This window comes from Capsicum annuum, chromosome 8 (assembly GCF_002878395.1).
Source record: "Capsicum annuum cultivar UCD-10X-F1 chromosome 8, UCD10Xv1.1, whole genome shotgun sequence".
In the NCBI taxonomy this organism is placed as follows: domain Eukaryota; kingdom Viridiplantae; phylum Streptophyta; class Magnoliopsida; order Solanales; family Solanaceae; genus Capsicum; species Capsicum annuum.
The window spans coordinates 157,509,696-157,531,858 of NC_061118.1; the positions used below are offsets into that span (position 1 = coordinate 157,509,696).

Below are 22,163 nucleotides of genomic sequence, written 5' to 3' on the forward strand. Positions count from 1 at the left end.
AACTTCCTGTATGGTGGAGGTTCTCCGATGAACCTGAAATTTTCGCAACAGTGAACCCGTCTTAAGATTCCTAATAACGTAATTGTCCATGATAATTTCGGGGGAACATTACATACATGGCCTTTAAGTCAAGTTTGAAGTGAAAGTTGATACCTGTTTTAGATGCCTAATTGTTTCTGAATCAGTAGGAATCACATGGTAATAACCCAAGCACATCAGTACATTCGCACAGGAAAAAGGGCCAAATCCATCTATTTCTCTCAGCTGCTCGGTCATTTTATCATAGTTGGATGAGCTTGGGTTGCTGCAAGCTTCTTCAAGTTCTTTCAGCTGAATCCTACCTTCAACTATGCCCTTAGCAAGCTTTACAATGCGCCCCGCTCTATACCCAAGACCACAACGCGTTGCTAGAAAACTTTCATCAAGGCCTGCCAATCCTTTCGGGCTAGGGAAATTCCCAAGCTGATTAAAAGAGCTTAGCTCTCTATCTTCTGAAGGATCAGGATTGAATGGTGCACTTATACTAACTTCACTACCTTCAGTAGCAGCCTGACAAATATCATTTTTTGGGAGAATAACCTCTTTACCATCTGAAAATCCAAGTGTCAAACTCGCATTCGGTTTCCCTTCATCCACAATTTCTTCGACTTCTGTAAGCCTCTCCAACAAGTTTCTGGAACATCCATAAGCTCGAGCTCTTTTCCGTGATTCTTTTCCTGCTGGTGTTCTTGGAATGAAATGCTCAGACTTAGTAGTTATGCAATTCAAATTATTTTGATTATCAGCAACAGAAAAAGATGCAGCTGACGAGGGACTGTTTAGCTCCAACTGAAGCTCACATAATGCTTCAGCCATGCTCAACGTCCTTGACCACCTACGAAAGGAAGCAAATGCAAAATATGATTAAAATTACCACGAAAGGTGCATTCCTTGACTTGTGGGACTACGCTAGATATGTCGTTTCATTTTATCTGAACACCAAATCAAGCTACTTTTTAGATCACATATTTGCTAGCAGCTCTAACTGATTTCAGCATATAAGATCAGATTAAATTCCAGAGCAACCTCAACAAAAGTCGGTTCTAATCTCCAGTTGCTCAATCCATCTAGGGTGGAGAGGTAGGCAAGTGAAGTTGGATTTTCTTGTTTCAGTTTTGTCTTGATAATAAGATAAAATTTGAAGTTAAAGCACCAATATAAGGGTCTTATTAAACAAGTTAGCACCAAAAGTGAAGATAATGAGAAAAACAAAGGTATAAACTTACATCCCTGAAGAGTTTTTGACAAAGCAGATCCTTGAAGAGTTTTAAACTTCTAATCTACTATTCTGGCACCTAGAAAATTAATCCAACAACTAACAATTAGTGCATTCCCTTATTTTCTTCAAATTATATGGGATCTTGATTTCTTCTTACTATCTTGCTATTGCTTATATCTTCATAAATGTTGCATCTTGCTTTGCCAAGGGTCTTTCAGAAACCACCTCTCTACCTGGCAGGGTAGGAGTAAGGTGTACGTACACTCTATCCTCCCCAGACCCCACTTGTGGAAATTATACTCGGTATGTTGTTGTTGTTGTTTATTCGTAATCTTGATTTCCTTACTCAGATTGCATAATATCACTGGTCGACTGGCAAAATTCTTTGCATAGCTTTATACTACATTGTTTCTTTTTGATGAATGAATGTAAGTAACTAGTTTTATAATGCTACACAGTTGAACAACTCACTGGCAATTGCAGAGCAGCATACACTTCACCATGTCCTCAAACAATGTCGGCGATCTAAACACTCTCCCAAATCCCCTCTCCTTAGCTTCTCCACAAATCTCATGAAACTCTTTCACTCTTTTATTCTCCTCCACTGATAATCTCAACATTCGCCTCACTTGACCCTATAATATAACAGTAAAAGTAAACTCCAGCCAATAAACAAAAGAAGACATACAAAATTTAAACGGATAATACATAAACGTGCCTTTTAACTTTGCCTCAGTTAGCATTTATGCCCTCTAACTTTGGGTGTGCTAAATAAAATAGACAATTAGTAGACACACACGTCCTACGTGGCAAATCTCACGCCAAATGACATGCAGGAGCCAGGACGCGTGCACCTCACACACCTACTTGTTCAACTTTATAAGTTTGATAGTTCACGTGGCTACTTGTGCACACCTGGAACGGGTAAATGCTGGTTGATGCCAAGTTAAATGACACATTTATATATTACGCAAAATTTAAACAAATACGTGAGGAAAAAGAAGTACCAGCAAAGAGCGTTGGTGTATAGTAGAAAGAGAATCGGTACCGAAAACACGGAGGATGAGCAGATGAGGAGAATCGAATGGTTGAGTAATACGGACGAGAAGAGACTGCTCGTGATCATTGTCGTTAATGTTCTCGGAGAGGCGCAATGGACGTTCTAGGGTTTTGGAGAGAGTGTCCCAGCGATTTGGTGCCATCATGAACAGGCCGTGGCTACACACTGCTTTTTCCAAATTGAAAGTTTCTCCGTCGACGTAGCAGTCTCCGAGTGCTAGCTCAACCACCACGCTGCGGCGGCGATCGATCTCTTGCCGGTGCTGCATTTTGTTACTGGTGAGAGCCGTTGGAATGAGAGAGGAAGAAGACGAAGAAATGATAAAGAGCACTATAGTCCCTTGCTTTTTGGTAAATGTTCGTTTTCGCCCTAAACTTTTTTCAATAAAAGGCTTTGTTGAAACTTTCTTTGAGGTGAGACATACGTAAAACTTCATCAGATTTATGTGTTTTTTTAAAATAAAAAAATAAAAAAATTGAGGGTAGGGGATTATAATGTGGGGAACCCTCACCAACAAGGTGAAGTTCAGGTAACTAACCAACTAAGCTATTAAGATTCTCATAAGATTTATGTGTGATTTAGTTTCAAAAGGCTTATATTCAAAATATTTAATTTTATATTTTAAATTGTCTGACACTTAATACTCGAGTTATCTCAATAATCTATCATGTGTAGAATTTTTTAATTAATATTGCCGATCCTCAAATTCTTCAAGGAATGAATAATTAAAGTCAATTCATCCATAGAAATATGTGGGTTGAGAACAACTTAAATAACAAACCAAACTATTACACAACTACTAATCAAGAACATGTCATAAAAGACGAATGTCATTTAAACGTCCCTTTGATAATCAAAATTCATATCTTAAATTTTTAATGATTAAGTGTATTAGTTATATGTCTCTCAAAATTATTTTAGATTTTTGATTTGAAAGTATTTTTATATTTGTTTACGAAAGAGTAGTCTTTAAATCATAATATTGATTATACTTATTGATTATTTACTTCTAGTGAGGTAATATATAGTTTGATTTAAAAAGAAATTAAGAATTTTTTCTTTTACCTGTAAGTAACATATAATTGATTTGTATCTCAGTTAAAAATATGTTACTATATTTTGAATCCTATGAGTTTCTTTGATACCACAAATCTAGCGTTATTATAATTGTTAGCGTTATTATAATTGTTCAATATTAATCATAAAATATATTATTGTATTAGTTATTGTTATATTATTTATTGTATGTGTAAATCAATTACTTCATACATGTGAAGTTACTATCACATGATCATAAAGTTGCGGAGTTAAATATTTATGAATAAATTACACAAAATCAAACGTAAGAGATCTTATTATCCATTTTTCTTTATCTTTTAAACAATTACTTAAAATCCCGAATTTTATATTTTACTTTTGATACGTATGAATAAAACTTCATCTTTTATTCCACAATTAATGCATGCAATTTATTTTTCTTTGAAAATTTCCCCCCCAAATATTTCATCCCCTAAAATCTCTTCTAAATTATCATCAATTGATATAACTTTTATCTCTTTTACTGCAACTTCTTCACCAATTTTATTATTTTTTTTTAATCTTTTTATTATTATTATTTTTTTATTAATGATTACTAAATATATGATTTGTGTATCATTTTCATGATTTATGTCTAATTTTAAAACAATTCCCCGGTCTATAAATTAGACCGAACCTCGTTAGGTCATTCTTGAATTTGTCCAACCTTAAATACTTTGGGTTTATCTAAGGAAGAATGTCAACAGATATTTTCATCATGGCAAAATCGACAAAACATAATTTTCTAAGATTTTCCCAGGTAGAGGTAGTAACGGCTGCGATTAGGTGGGATTAAAAAAAAAGAAGAGAACTTTTGACTTCTTCGAACGTTCAACTTTAGCGTTGGCGCCAATTCTTGTTCTTCATTTGTGACACTCCATTATTTTAGTGCCTACGATGGTTACTTCAGAGTTTAATTGGAGTATTTGAATATTCAATCTTTATCTTGAAATCTTGATTTCTCATACGTTGCATTGTGTATACCAAAAAAATAAAGAAAACATTTTGCTTTCTTGTTTATGTTAAACAACAATATTTCTTACCTGCACCCTTTAGATTCTTATCCCCTTTATGATTAGTTTTTTTTTTTTCAAGGATGATGAAATCAGCAAGAAGTGACATGGGGTTTGGATGCTTGGTCAAAGTTCTTGATTCTTATCAAGAAACCTTCTACTTGTTGGCTTCTTCTTATTGTTTGCTCGAGGAATCATTGTAATATATTGCAAACACACATTATTTTATTTGTGGTGACTTAGTTTTCAATAGATTTTCTTGGACTTATTCTTTTGTCCATGCAGCGTGAAGGTCAATGATAACTTGCTGGATATTAGAAAGGCGTTGTTTACAAGGCTTGCACTGTTTCTTATCCAACAAAAGCATACCCATTTTGGATGTTCAGGAAGAAGAATTTGCTATGCTGGAAATGGGTTCAAGAAGACAAACGTTCCTCCTGATTTTTGCATCCCAAATTCTGGCTATACTGGGACAAACAAATAGCAATGATGGTAATGCTTTTTTCCGATTATCCTTTTAACTCTGCTTGATATGATATCTGAGTGACTGAGTCTATAACCTAAAACTTAGATAGTTAGACTTGGGCGTGTACTAAGTTATTAGCTGTTCAAAAGTCTAAAACTGCTGAATTGTTTGTGCAGTATTGGGGACTCGTAGGATAGAATCTAAGAACTATCATACTCCATCCTGAATTATGGTTTATTCTATTTATGGAATTTTGAAAAATCTTATTGCATTGCTTTCTTCAATATCCCCATCTGTGGGGGATGAATTTTGATTCGATTATTTCGTTATGCTCCCTTTTTTTAGCTTTGAGTAGTGGTTAATTCTATCTGAAAAGTTTGAGGTGTCTAGGGCGTGTAGCCTATAGTTCTTGCTGTGTTGTTTGATTACTATATGCATCATAGGGGAAGAGTTCTTGCTGTGTTGTTTGATTACTTTATTCATCATAGGGGAAGCTAGTATAAGGAAAAAATACCAAAGCAAAGCAACAGGAAGGGATAAAACTAAGTCATCACGAAGGATGAACGAGAGAACTTTATGATCTAGCTGGTCTTTAGCGTCAATGAAGACTGGTTGATATACTTACATCAGAGTTCCTTGTGCAATTTTAGGGCGAAATGCTAGGCAACACATTTCATTCAAAATTAAGTACATTTCAGAGGTACTCAAAGTCATGTTTTCTTTATTGGGATCTGTCTGCCTTTACTCCGAATTTAGAACATAGGAAAATAAGTTGAAGTATGCTCTTCGTGCAGTTTAGTTGACCAAGTTACTGATCAACTGAAAAGACGTTCAAAGTTAGCACTGCAGATGTAGAGTTTAGATTAGCAACAAGCCTGGGAGAAGAGGCTTCTATACTATCTGTATTTAGTGTCGGTTGAAAAAGATGTATCAAGAGTCTTTGAAAAGATGTATCAAGAGTCTTTGTCAAATTTGAATGCATTAGAAGTTTTGCGCTTTTTTAACTTGAATTTTGAGAGTACATAAGTAGCTAGTGAAACATCTACCTTCTTGATAGTACAGTACAAAAGCCGTTTATAATTTCGTTTATTGTGCAGCTGCTGCTCTATTTGCTCTCAAAGCTAGCTGGAACAACTTGCCACCAAATTGGGAGGGGCCAGATCCTTGTGGTAGCAGCTGGGCAGGTGTTATCTGTAACAATTCACGCGTAACCTCAATGTATATCCTTGATATTTGACATTTTATGATTGTTCTGTAGCTTGCATACCTTTCCTTCCTCATTGTTTTCTTTATCTTCCATTTGCAGTAAGTTATCAGGCATGGGTTTGGAAGGCAATCAGTTTGGAGATCTTTCATCGTTATCTGCATTACAAATTTTGTATGTTTTCTATTTCTGTTTTTCTGTCTTGACTGTTAAGATATCGATGATAAAATTCCATAATCATCTCCATATTTCTTTCTCCAACTCTTATCTGAAGAAATACTGTAGTTTCATGTAAACATCATTAAGAATGCTGCAGCTAGTTCTCAAAGTAAATGAATGCAATATCCATGTCTTTCTTTGCTACATATATAATTCCGGCCTCATCTCTTCCTCATCCCAAACTAACCCTTGTAAGTATTTGTAAGGAGCATACACATCATAAGAAAGATTAATCTTTCTTTCTCATCTAAAAAGGAATAATATCTGCCATTTGGACAAGAAGATGGAGCTTTAACTAGTTCTAACCTTGTTCTTACCTCAAATCAACCTATTTGAACTGTATCACTTTGCTTCGTTTTATTGTACCAAATTTGTTTTTTGAGGCACATATATGAGCTTCTTTGTTGTAGGGACCTCTCAAATAATGTTGGCTTGAAAGGAACTCTTCCACCATCAATTGGAAATTTGAAGAATTTGACAACCTTGTAAGAAGTTTAAATGGTCACTCTGGTATGTCCTATACAACCGTGTAGTCTAGATCCTGACTTTGGAAGCTGGTCATTTTATGCAGAATCTTAGTTGGTTGCAGCTTCTTTGGTCCAATTCCAGCATCAATTGGTTCTCTGGAGCAGCTAGTTTTTATGTAAGGATGTACTTTCCTGTTTATCCATTTGTTCACCTGATGTTTAACCATTAATTCCTTCCTTTTTGTTTAGCTGGAGTAAAATTTTGCATTTCTTCTATGTCTGACTTTGACAACTGAGTTATTTTTTTGCAGTTAAAAACGAGTTCGGTTAACAATTTCTTTTGCTTTTCTTATCGATACTCCTATCAAATTAGCTTCATTTCATGGAATGGTATATTCAACCTTATTATGATTGGATTTCGTTTGAAAACAAAAAGTTGCCATCTGTGGCGGGTATATAAAACAGAGATTCTCTGACAAATAACTTGTAACGTGCCCTGTCTATACTATGGATGTGTGCCAGGCTAGGATTCAGTTAGAGTAAATTCATCCTTAACATGTGAAGTAAATTATACGAGGTGTGGTACAGATTCATTTTGTAGATTCTTACTGAAAAACACTCAAGCATCTTTATTTTTTGTTGAGATTCTATGGTTGTATAAACAGAAGCAAACGGCTGATAGGTCTTTCTATTTCTTATTATGTTTCAATACATTCTTCATCTTTGTTTAAGGGTCTATGTTCCCTGTAGCAGTCAGCTTCTTCTTGATTTAATTTCTCGTCTTTTTTTACAATGTTTCCACAGATCTCTAACTTCTAACAGCTTCACTGGGCCAATTCCACCATCAATTGGCAATTTATCTAAATTGTCATGGCTTGATCTGAGTGACAATAAAATTACTGGGACTATCCCAATCTCACACGATTCAGTACTTGGTTTGGATTCGCTAGTCAGTACCAGACACCTGTATGTTGCCTCTCCATAAAATGCAACTTTTTCATTCTAGTCTTTTTCTCTTCGTCAGTAGTAGTATAAAGTTATCGGAAACACCCTCTCTACTTCTCTTGAGGTAGTGGTATGGTCTGCGTACACTCTACCCTCCCCAGACCCCACTAGGTGAGAATACACTGGGTATGTTGTTGTTGTTGTATTAGTAGTATAAAGTTGTATCCTTTTCTTGCAGCCACTTGTCAAAAAATCAGCTCTCTGGCCCAATCCAACCTCAACTTTTCAGTCCAGACATGAAGCTGATACATGTGTGAGTATGTAGGCAACTTAAGTGTATATTTTCATTTTAAAACCCATATATCTAGTTAACTTAAATTTACTTTGGTTTGTTAAACCTTTTGAGGAATAAATACATAATGACCTTCTATTACTTCCAAGATGAATCGAAAGTTTTAAGAATCTTTTTGTTAGAAGAGAACAATATCTTTAGTGTAGTGTTGATGGAATATTCAAGAAGTGATTTTTCGACTAAAAGACCTGAAGAATGGAGATTCAGAGCTGAAGAAATGATGCTGATTCATAAGAAACAGTCATGCCGCAAATCATTTTTCTCTTGATTCTGATGATACTTGGCTTCCTATTGATCAGGATTTTAGATCACAACCAACTGACGGGTGAAATTCCAGAGTCTCTGGGAAGTCTGCAGAATTTAGAAATTTTGTGAGTTCCTAGTGTTGTCAGAAACATTCGCTCATGTACTTTCTACCCTGAAGTTATGCTCATTTTCGTTACATATCTTGTCATGGCTACAGGCGACTGGACTGGAACTCTCTTAATGGATCTGTGCCTTCTAAGCTCAACAATCTTACAAGTCTCAATGAGCTGTATGCACTCAGTAGAGGATATGCCTAATCAATTTCTGTTGGTCCCTTGATGTAAAAGTAGAATGCTATTGGTATTTTATTTTGAAATAAGTCTTTCTATTCTGTTTTAGGTACTTATCCAATAATAATCTCAATGGATCAATTCCGGACCTTACTGGGATGAACTTGCTAACCTATGTGTAAGTTGGTGTGTACGTATTGTAACTATGAAATGTGTACTAATGCTGGTAGAAATTATGTGGACTTCTCTTCCGACAGATTTTGAAAGTTCTCATAGAAGAATTGCTTCATTCAAATTATTTGTGACTCCTTTTGGGAAGGATGTGACGAATGTGATATACCTATTTGATCCATTTATTTATTCCTTTTGTCTGCAGGGGTATGAGCAATAACAGTTTCAATGCATCATCTGTTCCACAATGGTTTACAAGCCTCCCGTTATTGAAAACAATGTATCTCTCTCTCCTTTTTCTCATGTGCATGCATACACACTTAGTTGTATCAAGTAAAACCCTGAGTGCGGAATAACATACAAAATCTCCTTATCTGATGCATCTGCACAAGAACTTATTCCTGTTTTTTTGACTGCCGCAAGCATGTTTGGCTGCCATTAACTGGCATAGAGCACTTAGGAAATGGACGGAATATTGTGTTCAATTTTTGCTCTGTTGTGCTTCAGTTGAATACAGTTGACTTGTTGCTCAACTGTAGGAAGATTTCCTGCTCTGAAGTCGAGTCTTTAGTGGAAGGGCCAGTAAATAAGTAGAAGTGATTAGCCTAGAGTAGTTGCCTAACCAAAGCCTCACGACAACATAATTTTAGCCTTATGAATTGAATCTTAAGTAGGGGGCTTAGCACTACAGTCTACCAATCAAAGAGGCTTAGAGTAAGCGTAAACTCTTCATTTGCTTCACAGAGCCACACAGCACATAGTTGGAAGTCAGAGGGCCCATGTATCTCGTCTCTTTTTCCCTTATCTTTGTTGTTACAGAGAAACAATATTTACATTCTGGGATATGCTGTTCCACAGATGCTACTTCTCCTCTACAAGCCATTTATTAGAATTGTTGAAATAACATCTTATGGAGAAAATGGAACTTTTCTTTGATTATTTTTGCTACCGTTTTAGATTATTTTGGTAGCATACTTTTTCTATGCATCCATTGAGGAAATCTAGATTGTTAAATGTAAGCCTAAGCAAATACCAGTATGCAAATTCTGTAGAGGAGGAGCATGCTTTTTAGCAGCATATATCCAAATTTAAGGATGGTTCAAGGAAGATAACTGCTTTGTGTGCTTCCTCAATTTTGAGTTGCCTTAGTCCCTGAGGTTATTTGCTGTCTTAGTAATCTTTGATGGACAGATATATGGAGAACACAACACTGCAAGGACAAATCCCTGTTGACATATTCAGCCTTGGTAACTTGGAGACTATGTAAGTTCGCACTTGTTATCTCATAAAACCGGATTTAGGCGAGGGATGTTCACTCATTAAAATAACGACTTGGACTTTGGATCTACATCATCTCTTATAGGAGACATTTTATTTGATCACCATTTGGCTTTATATTTGCAGAGGATTAGCCAACAACAAGCTCAATGGGACATTGGATATTGGGACCAGATATGGGAACAATTTAACGCTTGATTTAAGAAATAATTCTATCAAGGACTTCACTCAGAAAACAGGATACAATATGAATATATCGTGAGCAAATTATTTCTCTCTAATTAACCTTCTTATTAGATCATGCACATTCTCCTGTCTTGGAGAATAATGTAATGTTATATTTTGCAGGCTCGCTGGGAACCCGATTTGTGATGGAACAGGAGCAACAGCCAAATACTGTGCAATTCAGATTTCCAATGATTCCTTCTCATCACCTATGAGTTGTCCAGCAATGTCCTGCAATTCAGACAAAACATTAAGTCCTACATGCAAATGTTCATATCCATACACTGGGACACTACATTTCTTTTCCCTGTCCTTCTCAAATTTAGAGAACTCAAGCTACTTTTCAACCCTTGCTGGTTCTATGATGAAAGCTTTTCTATCCAATGGGCTTCCTGTGGATTCAGTTTCGCTAAGTGATCCAACAGTTGATGTTTATTCATATCTTCAAATTGAAGCACAAATCTTTCCTGCAACACAGGACAGTTTCAATCATACATCAATTTCTTCCATTGGTTTCCTGCTCAACCGGAATCCTTTCCAACTCCAATATTTTGGACCCTTTTTCTTTACTTCTGAAGGTTATTGTTGCTTTGCAGGTAACTCAACATGGTTACACACACAAAAAAAATCTCTTCTCTTCTTTTTCTCAGATTCTTTTCCGGATAGATTTGCAATTTTTTATCTAGCCTGACAAGTTCGCTTATTTTTGTAATTTAGACGGAAAGAAGAAGTCATCACATACTGGTCTCATCATTGGAATATCTGTTGGTTGTGCATTGCTTGTTCTCTTAACACTTTGTGCTGGTCTTTATGCTTTTCACCAGAGAAAAATAGCAAAAAGAGCTGGTCATAGCAGTAATCCTTTCGGTAAGATCAATTTTTTTTAGATCAGCACCCTTTTATCGGCATAATTGTTTTTTTTAGCTTTAAGTGGTGTTATTTTTCCCTCCCAATGATGTCTTCATGTGAATACAGAATCTTGGGACCGTGACACAAGTGGTGCTGTGCCACAACTTAAAGGAGCAAGATGGTTCTCATTTGAAGAGATTAGAAGGTGCACAAATAATTTTTCAGAATCTAACTGCATCGGATCTGGGGGCTATGGGAAGGTTTATGATTTCTCCCTTCTTTCTGTTCCTGCTATAAACTTCAGTACATACTTAGTGTAGTTAAGGTCTTAACTTTCCCCATACTGATGGATGAACAACATATTGTCCATTTTATGATATAGTGTCATAAATTCGCATTGACTACCATTTTAAAATGCAAAGATGGTCATATGCTCGACTTGTTTGATTTTTGATCCAACTATCGCACTAAACCTATAGATATTTTGGACACTAAATTAGGAGATTTAGACATCTGGTACACATATTAGGACATTTAAACATCTGGTACACATCAATGAGCAGCTGTCGAGGAGTTTTTCTTGAATGCAATAGTTATATGTCGATAGAGTATTAACATCTTGCACATGGGATCACGAATTTCTTCAACAAAATTCACATATTTTAAAGGAAAGTACACCTTGCCTATATGGTGAGATAGGTGGAAGTGTTAAAGTGAACGAACTGTTTATATCTTATCCATATAACAAAATTCCTATTTTCCACCTCTAGCCGCTATTATGAACTAAACTAGTCCAAGATTTATTCAGTTGTGAGGAAGCTGCAGACTAAAATGAATGATTACTGCAAGGTAGTGTTTCTTGGTGTAAAGCCAGAGGCAATAAGAGTCCCTTGGTTTATTGGTTTACTTCTGTTGTTAGGTTGAGCTCCTGAATTACTCGTTACCTAGCTAAATAATTAGCCCATTAAGTATGCTGCTGATGCAACCCACCTTTATGTTTTACCCCTGCCTCATTTGTGTTATTCACCAGCAACTTTGGAGCTACAGGAAATTGCTGAGCATTTCTGGTTGAACTACATTGTTAATATTCACTAATAGCTGATGTTCAGCCATCCAGGACGATATCTTGATTTTTCTGCACGACTAACACATGCATTGCATGGCACATTAATACTGCATCTTCAAACTCATTTTGCTAATGTATTTGTAGCATGTTGAATTTCCAAGACTGATACATGTAGCATCAACAGGTCTACAAAGGTACACTTACTGCTGGGGAGGTGGTTGCAATTAAAAGAGCACAACATGGATCAATGCAGGGTGCTTTTGAGTTCAAAACAGAGATTGAGCTATTGTCAAGGATACACCACAAGAATGTTGTAAGCCTGGTTGGATTTTGTTATGAGCAAGGTGAACAAATGCTTGTGTATGAGTACATTCCAAAGGGTACTCTAAGGGAAAGTCTCTCAGGTAATTCTTCTCTTGTTCCGATGAGCTTTCATCATTCAGTTAGCTTGCTTTAGAGGAAGCAGATGCTAAGTCCAGTCCAATCTCGCAAATAAGAAAGATTGATATTTCTTCACTAAAACAGTATTGATCTGTCCATTGAACTGTCTAAGATACGAGAAATGTATATCAGTGTTTGGACGTATATACAAGCTTAATTTGGTTTTTCTCAATCTGCATATGGCTCTTTCAGTCAAGCCAAAATTCCAATTGGAGTGGACAAGGAGACTTAGGATAGCCCTTGATGCTGCTAGAGGTTTAGCATACTTGCATGAGCTTGCAGATCCTCCCATAATACACAGGGATGTTAAGTCAAATAACATCTTGCTGGATGACCATTTAACTGCAAAAGTTGCTGATTTTGGCCTATCAAAACTTTTGAGAGACGATGACAAGGGCCATGTCACCACTCAAGTCAAAGGCACATTGGTATGCATTACAACCTCAAACCTTGATGAATCAATTTGAGCTGTGATATAGTTCCTATGGATTAGCGTATATTAAACCCTATAACTTGAAGGCAGTTGGTACTGCGTCGAGGCTAATTTTCTTGACCATGAATGACTGAACAGCATGAAGAAAGATCATTCTGAATCCAATTAAAGATTAATCACCACTTGTTATTCATTGTTTAATATGGTGATGTATGCAAATTTTGATTTCAAAGAGCATTTGTAATTCCATAATGCACCATCCACACTCGAAATCTCATTTTCTAAGAACTGTATGTAGGGGTACTTGGATCCTGAATATTACATGAGCCAACAGTTGACTGAGAAAAGTGATGTATATAGCTTTGGGGTGGTGTTGCTGGAGCTGATAACTGCAAGAGCTCCAATAGAACGAGGAAAACACATAGTGAGACTGGTTGCAGAGACCATGTATGATTCAAAAGATAACAGCAAACTCTACCAATTAATAGATCCAAGAATAGGTCCAGGTTCAAAACTCGAAGGCGTTGATAGACTATTTGCATTGGGAATGAGATGTGTTAATGAATCCGGGGCCGATAGGCCTTCCATGGGAGAGGCTGTGAAAGAAATTGAGAGCATCCTTGAAATTGCCAGCTTGAGCAAGCATCGTGAAGACGGCCTCACTTCAACTACCTATGAGGACACAACTCAAGTCAGTCTTGACGATTTTTATAATGACAAGGCGTTTGATTATAGTGGTAAATATCCTTCTGGTGGCTTGAACACCACTTATTGAAGCTACTAAACTACTTTTAACTGTGATTGACATTTACTTTGTTGTATTGAGCATAACTATGAATTACATTCGTTTTGATTGTTTGGTACCGGTGATTCTTCTGTTCTAATATATCTGAAGTCAGAATTACATATGACTTCTTGAGATTAAGTAATCTTTGTATTGATATTTGATCGAAATAAAGTTACATCCTACTGTACAGTGTACAGGACAACATATGAATTGAATTTTATAGCAAAAAACCTGGAACTTAACAAATCAAGAGTTCTCTTGTTACACTGACCTTTGCAGTTATGTCAACAAGAGCAAAATATTAGGACCTCTTTGGTCTTGGACTATGAAGATTGTTTTTAATAATTGCATAATTAGTTAACGAGTACTTTACACTATTCAATTTCTTCAAGGTTGAAAATTGAAATGCCCATGAGGTTTTTGGCTTGTAAATATCTTTAATGAACTGTTTTTGAAATTAGCCAAATATATCCTCCCTATGAAGCTTTAACATCATAAGTTGTTTTTTTAATAACGCGTTCTACTTGTCCATTAAATTATAAACACAATTGAAGAAATTTCCAAGATTAGTTGCAAAAATAATGTATCTATCGAAAAACTTGCGAAAGACATTATACATAAATATGACCCTAAACTTGACACCAAATTATAACTTTGACCTTAAACTTTGATAGTGCACAAATATGACCTTTAACTATTCAAAACTGCACAAATATAACCTCCGATCCTATGTGGCAAAACGCGTGTCGTTATCGTACACGCAAAACTGGGCGCGTCGGGCTAAAAGTTTGAGCGTTCCCATAGTTAAAAAAGGGTAAAATGACTATTATGCCCTTACTAATTTCTTTTTATATATTTAAATGACTTTTCACTATTTTTTTCAGCTCAAAAATGAAACTATACTAATAATAAATAAAAAAATTATAGTTTTAATAAAACGTTATTAAATTAAAGTTATTAAATTAACGTTATTAAAACATTATTAAATTAACGTTATTAGAACGTTATTAATAAAATATTATTAAATTAACGTTACTAAAACGTTATTAATAAAACGTTATTAAGGACAGTAATAGTAGTTTATTAAATTAACATTATTAAAACGTTATTAATAAAACATTATTAAGATGAAAAAATTATTAAAATATTATTATTATCTATCTATATATAAAAACAGAAGCAAAAACAACAGGTGTCATCACAAAAAAAATACAAGAATTTTCATTAAAAATTAAATTAAAAATTTAAAAATTTAAAACGGTAAAACTGCCACACACACACGCACACACAAACCATTTATCATTTAAAAACAGTAAATACAAATTTAACTAAAACAACATGTGTCATCACCACAAACTACAAGAATTTTCAATAAAAATTAAACTAAAAATTAAAACTTTAAAAACAGTAAAACTGCCACACACACAAAAATCATTTATCATTTAAAAACAATATACACAATTTTTTTTAAACAATATTTATCTTTTAAAAAAAACATTATTTATCATTTTAAAAAATAGTATTTATTATTAAAAAAATCTTCTATATATAATAGAAGAGGCAAAAGTGACAATTGTCATTACAATAATATTTATATATTAAATTTGTATTTATCCAACTAATATCAAGTAGTTTAAGTTTTAATTTGAAATATAATTGTGTTGCCAACAGATAAAAGTTTATCATTATCCTGATAAATTTTTTTTTAAAAAAAGAAACTAAGTAAAACTATAATTAGTTTGTGCAAAGTTATTTCCCCTCTCCAACTCATAATACAATACAACTACACAGTTTTAAACTCTAAAAATAGGTGTTTTAGTTCCTTATTTATAGCAAAATTGTTTTTTTAGAAAACTATTTGAGAAAAACACCTCTTTGAGGATCCTTTTTTTGTAGCAACTAAAACATTCTTTTTCATCTAATTTATTTTATTTTATTAAATTTGTATTTATCCAGCTAATATTAAGTAGTTTAAGTTTTAAATTTGAAATATAATTGTATTGTCAACACATAAAAGATTATTATTATCCTGATATAACATTTTTTAAATTTATTTACTCTACTCTTTACTATTAAAGTTTTTCAAATATTTTTCATGAGCATGACACTGTAGAGATCAAGAATGGATGATGAATAAAGAGGATCCAGAATGAAAGTTGAATAAAGAGATGCGGAACGAAATATGAATAAGTTTTCAGCGAAACGTAAGTTATTGTGATTTTGTTGTAATATATCTAATACGAATTTACTTCCTCTCTCAAATATACTTTGATATGCATTATTTCTTCATCGGCTATCAACTTTGTTTCTCTTTTTGCTTTAAATTTCAGTAATTATTATTAATTTATCAAATTATATATAAATTTTGAAGGTGTATTATCAATATATGATTAAATTATTGAGTCAGTAAGCTACAATTTAAAGAAAAAAATCACCTTCCAGCATCGAGTAAGTATTTTGCAACATCTCTAATCACTCGATTTTCTTTTCAATCGAATCAACATAAGCTGATGGAGAAAATGAAAAACAATCATGAATTATATAAGTTCCTGAGTTGGAATGGAGATACAACCCAATGCATTCAACTTCTGCAAATGCTTATGGGATGGGATTTTTCACTTGAGGTGTCAATAAAACTTTACTTACTTTATGATGCAATCATTTTGCATTTTATTTGTACAGAAAAGTTAAATCATACTATTGTAATCTTATTTTCCTTAGAAGTAATATTTAGTGACACCTCTTTTAAAGAATCTTGAAGAAAATCTTTTGTTTGAAGTTCCCAAATAACAAATTTAATATGTACAAATTATTAAAAATAAGACATTTTTACAGTTTTTTGTATATATAAGTGATTTACATTCCATACTTGAAGATTTAAGTAGATAAATTATCTATCTTATCTTGATTGTCTCTTTGTTTGAAAATACAGTGTATGCCGATCATGAACATAAATATAATGAAGAGCAATAATGTCCAAATTGGATGGGTTGCATTCTCTTCTGTGACTATCTTATTATCCACGTAAAAGAACTTATTTTATTTTTTTATGTAATTTTTCGCGCAACGTGCGGGTAAGTAAACTAGTTATTATTATAATTATTATTATTATTATTATAATAATAATAATAATAATAATAATAATAATAATAATAATAATAATAATAACTAGTCATAGTAGTAGTAGTGGTACATTGATAGAAGCAATAATAGTACGTAATATGTAGAAATAGTATAATAATAATAATAATAATAATAATAATAATAATAATAATAATAATAATCAAAACAACGTCGTTTTAACATATAGAAGTAAAACGACGTCGTTTTAAGGGTGTGTTTGGTATGAAGAAAAATGTTTTCCATGAACAATATTTTCCTAGAAAATGTTTTCTTGGAAAACAAATTGATTTCTTACTTATTTTCTTATGTTTGGTTGGTGGATGAACAATGTTTTTCGAAAAATATTTTCTAACATTTGGTTGGTGAATGAAAAAATATTTTTCAAAAAATACATATTAGTATTTAGCTAAAGCGTAAAAATACATTTTAAAATATTTTTTTAAAAAAATAAATTAAAAAAATTAAATTCGTTTTTGGAAAAGGGGTTGGTAGGCGGGTGGGTGGGAGTGTTAGAATAGGCAGTACGGGTTGGGTAAGAAAAAGTTTTGAATTCTTTTTGTTCAAAAAATAATTTAAAAATTGGTATAGGGGAGGGGTAGGGGGGAAGGGGAGTTAGTAGGACTGGGGGTCAGGGTAAGGTAGTGAGAGGGAAGAAAAAAATTGATTTGATTTTTTTTTTTTTAAATAAATTTAAATTTTTTCTTTTTTAGGTTGGGGGAATGGGGTGGGGGAAAGGGATGGGAGAGGGGGCTGGTAAAGGGGGGAGGAGGAGAGGGGTGTGGGGTAAGAGAAAAGTTTGAATAATAAAATATAAATATTGTTTTTGGAAGGGGGACTGGTAGGAGTAGGGGTGGGGTGGGGATAGGAGATGGACTAAGAAAAATTTTTTAAATACTTTTTAAAATAATTGAATTTTAGGGGGTGGGAGTAGGGGTAGGGGTAGGGGTGGTGTCAAGGTGATAGGGTATTGGCGGTGGGATAGATGATTTTGAGAATTGTATGAACATTTCAACTTTAAAGTGAGGTTGAAAGACAGTTTTGAAAAATATTTTTCGTATTTCTTGAAGGGAAGTCATTTTCCTTAGATTTAAGGAAAATAAATTGATTTGAAAAATATTTTTCAAAACATATAACCCAACCAAACATAAGAAAATTGGAAAATATTTTCTGAAAAATATTTTTCTTAATACCAAACACACCCTAAGTTTCAGATCAAAAGTCCTCCCAGTCTTCCCTTTTAATGACGTGACACTGTATGATTGGATTACATATCCACGTAGGCACAAATAAAATTTATGCATGGAGGTTGAAAATTAAAGATCATATTTATTCAGATTTTAAATAGTTAAAAGTCCTACACTATCAAAGTTATAATTTAATATTGAGATCATAAAATTATGCTTTAAAGAAATAAGTCGAGGCTTTTTCAGTTTGTTAGTTAAACCCCTCGTACATATCTCGACATCAACTACTCGTGCTGATTGTGTCAGTCGAACAGTGGCTGTCTCTTAGATGAACCAACAAACATTGGGGGAGAGCCTTCAACACTTTCGCCACATCTTGAAAACATGCATAGCCCAGAAAAACCTCTTTACAGGCAAATCTCTGCATACCCTTTACATCAAATCACTCATTCCACAATCTACTTACTTCTCCAACCATTTCATCCTTCTCTACTCCAAATGTGGCCTTCTCACCACTGCTCGCAAGGCTTTCGAGGCCATCCTTGAACCCAATGTCTTCTCTTTCAACGCCATTCTTAATGCCTATGCTAAAGGAGGTCAGCCGCACCTTGCCCTCCAGCTGTTTGATAATATTCCTGAACCGGATATTGTTTCTTATAACACACTTATATCTGCCTATGCTGATCTTGGTTACACCTTGCCTGCGATTCGACTGTTTCTCGAGTTGAAGGATACGGGTCTTGCGATGGATGGGTTTACACTTTCTGCTGCTATTACTGCTGCTAACGACAATCTTGATTTCATTACTCAGCTTCATTCGTTGTCGATATCAGCTGGGTTTAATTCGTATGCGTCTGTTAATAATACTCTTATCACGTATTATAGCAAAAACGGGCTTCTTGATTATGCCCAAGCGATTTTCGCGTCAATGGGTGAGATAAAAGATGAAGTTTCTTGGAACTCGATGATTGTTGCTTATGGGCAGCATAGGGAAGGGACAAAGGCGTTAGCTTTGTATAAAGAAATGGAATTTAGGGACTTAAATTTAGATATGTTTACTCTGGCAAGTGTATTGACAGCGCTAACGTCCATGGAAGACTTGCGTGGTGGGCTTCAATTTCATGCCCAGTTAATCAAAATGGGGTTTCAAGAAAATCCACATGTTGGAAGTGGGCTGATTGATTTGTACTCAAAATGTAGTGGTGGTATTTCAGATTGCGAACAAGTGTTTCAGGAAATTCCTTATCCTGACTTGGTTCTTTGGAACACAATGATTTCTGGATATTCGCAAGCTGAATTTTATGAGGAAGCTGTTGCTTGTTTCAGACAAATGCAGTTTGCTGGCCATCAGCCTGATGATTGCAGCTTTGTTTGTGTGATTAGTGCATCTTCTAACTTGTCATCGCCCTCGCAAGGGAAACAGATTCACTCTTTGGCAATCAAATCTAGCATTCCGTCCAATCGAATCTCAGTGAATAATGCTCTCATTGCAATGTATTCTAAATGTGGAAATCTGCAAGATGCAAGACTACTTTTCGATAGAATGCTTGAGCATAATGCTGTCACTTTAAATTCTATGATAGCAGGCTATGCTCAGCATGGGCATGGAGCAGAGGCGCTGTTACTATTTGCATGGATGCTTGAAGGAAATATGACACCTACAAATATAACATTCATCTCTGTCCTATCTTCATGTGCACACACTGGAAAAGTCGAGGAAGGAAAGAAGTATTTTGGTTTAATGACTGATAAATTTGGGATAAAACCAGAGGCTGAGCACTATATATGCATGATTGACCTTATGGGCCGAGCAGGAAAGCTCGAAGAAGCAGAGAGACTAATCGAAACAATGCCATATAATCCTGGTACAATTGGTTGGGGCTCGTTACTAAGGTCATGTCGAACACATGGTAATATAGAGCTAGCGACAAAGGCAGCTAACCAGTGTGTTCAGCTGGATCCGTCAAATGCGGCACCATATGTCATGCTTGCGCACATGAATGCTTGTCTTGGCAGATGGGAAGAGGTAGCATCAATTAGAAAAAAGATGCGAGATAATGGAGTCAGAAAGCAAGTGGGTTGTAGTTGGATTGAGGTGGACAAGAGGATCCACGTTTTTGTGGCAGAAGATAGTTCTCATCCTATGATGAAATTGGTGTATAAATTCTGGGAAGAAATGTCAAAGAAAATGAAGCAAGAAGGGTATACTCCTGATTTGAGGTGGGCTCTGATTAGAGATGACGGAACTAGGCAGGAGGAGAAAGAGAGAAGCTTGTGGCATCACAGCGAAAAACTGGCAGTTGCTTTTGGGCTTTTATCGACCAAAGATGGTAAACCTATTCTTATCATAAAGAACTTGAGAATATGTGGTGACTGTCATAACGCAATTAAGCTTCTCTCCCGTATGACAGGAAGAGTGATTACAGTAAGGGATTGCCACAGGTTTCATTGCTTCAAGGGTGGGGCATGTTCTTGTGGGGATTACTGGTGATAGCTGATAAGTTTATCAATCAGAATGCTAATCCTATTCCAGTCAATTCATGTGATTGCCATTGGCTATGGAGAGTGAAGTTGTGAATTTATGCAGTGTACTTTGAGTTAGCAAGATCGACCAAATTTTTAGTTGTCGACAACAGAAAGATGGACCTAATATTTTTCTTTAACCAATTGAAGTTATAAGGAAAAAATTGTGAAGTACTTGAAAGAGTTCACAGAATGCAGCTTTCCGGTCTTTTGGATTGGATTATTGAGTCATAATTCATTCTGATCTTATACGTTTAATGCTCTACATGATCTTAGATCATGCTAATCATTTGCAACATATGTGCATTATGTGAGTAGGGGTATGAAGATGACAACCACTTGTTCATTCACTGCAAGGTTAATTACAAGGCAACGATGGAATGTGATGTTACATCTTAAAGAGGTGAACTGATGCATGCCTGAAACAGCAAAAGAAATCCTATAAAAGCTGGGGAAGTAAATGAAGCAGCAAGAAGTTTAGTGTGTGCAACTCAGCCCCAGCAAGCATATGGTGGATTGTACGGAGAGAAAGAAATCATAAAGCTTGAAGACGGTTGAAAAGCAACAAGGGTAGTTTTCTTGACCACGAATGACTGAACAACATGAAGAAAGTGATGTATATAGCTTTGGAGTGGCACTGCTAGAGCTATATATTTTACGTGATGATATGCACTGCGTTGAAATCTCATTTTCTAAGAATCTTTCTACGTAGGGGTACTTGGATCCTGAATATTACATGAGCCAACAGTTGACCGAGGAAAGTGATGTATATAGCTTTGGAGTGGCACTGCTAGAGCTGATAGCCGCAAGAACTCCAATAGAACGAGGAGAACACATAGTGAGACTGGTTGCGGAGGCCATTTATGATTCAAATGATAAAAGCAAACTCTATCAATTAATAGAACCAAGAATATGTTCAGGTTCAAAACTCAAAAGGGATAGATAGACTATTTACATTGGTTATGATATGTGTACGTTAATGAATCCGGAGCTAAGAGGCTTTTGGGTTAAGCTGTGAAAGAAATTGAAAATAACATTTAACTGGCCAGCTTGAGCAAGTATACTAAAGAAGACCTGACTTCAACTAGTGTAAATTATTTTTATTTCTTGAACTCATCTTACGTAACAAAAACTATATTTCCTTATTTTCTTGTTGCGCTTGGACATGAAAGTAAGGCTTGTACAATATTTAACATAATAGTTGGGCAATGTGTCTACAAGATTGGGCTGTAGTGGTTATTGTTATGGAATTTAAAAGGAAGGGGACAACTTGGGCTTACCAGTTCTATTTTATATGGATAAATTACACAAATCCCATAATTGTATTACCTAATATTCCTTATTTTTTAAAAAATTACATAAAATCCCTTTTTTCCAACTTTACTCTTGATATCTATCAAGAAAATCCCACATCTTATTTTTACTTCGCCATTAACTCATTCAAGATTTGCCTATCATCTTCCTTCCTGATTTTTTCTCTTCCTTT

General features: G+C 34.8%; 3 protein-coding genes across 8 annotated transcripts in view; 2 read left to right on the forward strand and 1 right to left on the reverse strand.

Moving 5' to 3' along the window:
• The window catches only part of LOC107839784, a 5,853-nt gene extending 3,084 nt beyond the window's left edge, over positions 1 to 2,769 (reverse strand). Inside the window, exons 1-4 of the mRNA XM_047395591.1 lie at positions 2,266 to 2,769; positions 1,730 to 1,893; positions 154 to 874; positions 4 to 33 (exon numbers count right to left, since the gene is read on the reverse strand). Of these exons, the coding sequence (XP_047251547.1) occupies positions 4 to 33; positions 154 to 874; positions 1,730 to 1,893; positions 2,266 to 2,754 (1,404 nt within the window). The 5' untranslated portion in view covers positions 2,755 to 2,769. The remainder of the gene's footprint in view (positions 1 to 3; positions 34 to 153; positions 875 to 1,729; positions 1,894 to 2,265) is intronic.
• On the forward strand, positions 2,252 to 21,785 carry LOC107839782 (leucine-rich repeat receptor protein kinase HPCA1). Of its 5 annotated transcripts, none has more exons than XM_016683413.2 (21): positions 2,252 to 2,668; positions 4,491 to 4,607; positions 4,694 to 4,900; positions 5,972 to 6,092; positions 6,181 to 6,252; positions 6,708 to 6,782; positions 6,869 to 6,940; positions 7,569 to 7,730; positions 7,948 to 8,022; positions 8,361 to 8,432; positions 8,525 to 8,596; positions 8,707 to 8,775; positions 8,974 to 9,048; positions 9,960 to 10,031; positions 10,173 to 10,304; positions 10,395 to 10,867; positions 10,989 to 11,138; positions 11,247 to 11,380; positions 12,371 to 12,590; positions 12,820 to 13,055; positions 13,359 to 13,985. In XM_016683413.2, exons 3-21 carry the CDS (start codon positions 4,705 to 4,707, stop codon positions 13,833 to 13,835), a joined length of 2,955 nt encoding a protein of 984 aa, XP_016538899.2. In that variant the 5' UTR covers positions 2,252 to 2,668; positions 4,491 to 4,607; positions 4,694 to 4,704; the 3' UTR covers positions 13,836 to 13,985. The 5 variants fall into 5 exon arrangements, with proteins under 5 accessions (XP_016538899.2, XP_047250762.1, XP_016538900.2 ...); XM_047394806.1 differs by lacking the exon at positions 2,252 to 2,668 and adding an exon at positions 21,285 to 21,785 and having other exon boundaries at positions 3,985 to 4,607; positions 13,359 to 13,403; XM_016683414.2 differs by lacking the exon at positions 2,252 to 2,668 and adding an exon at positions 3,996 to 4,317.
• On the forward strand, positions 18,364 to 21,785 carry LOC107839786 (pentatricopeptide repeat-containing protein At3g49710). Of its 2 annotated transcripts, XM_016683420.2 has the most exons (2): positions 18,364 to 20,484; positions 20,566 to 21,785. In XM_016683420.2, the coding sequence occupies exons 1-2, from the start codon at positions 18,483 to 18,485 to the stop codon at positions 20,643 to 20,645; spliced, it is 2,082 nt and encodes a 693-aa protein (XP_016538906.2). In that variant the 5' UTR covers positions 18,364 to 18,482; the 3' UTR covers positions 20,646 to 21,785. The 2 variants fall into 2 exon arrangements, with proteins under 2 accessions (XP_016538906.2, XP_016538905.2); XM_016683419.2 differs by having other exon boundaries at positions 18,364 to 21,202.
• Positions 21,786 to 22,163: the final 378 nt, after the last annotated feature.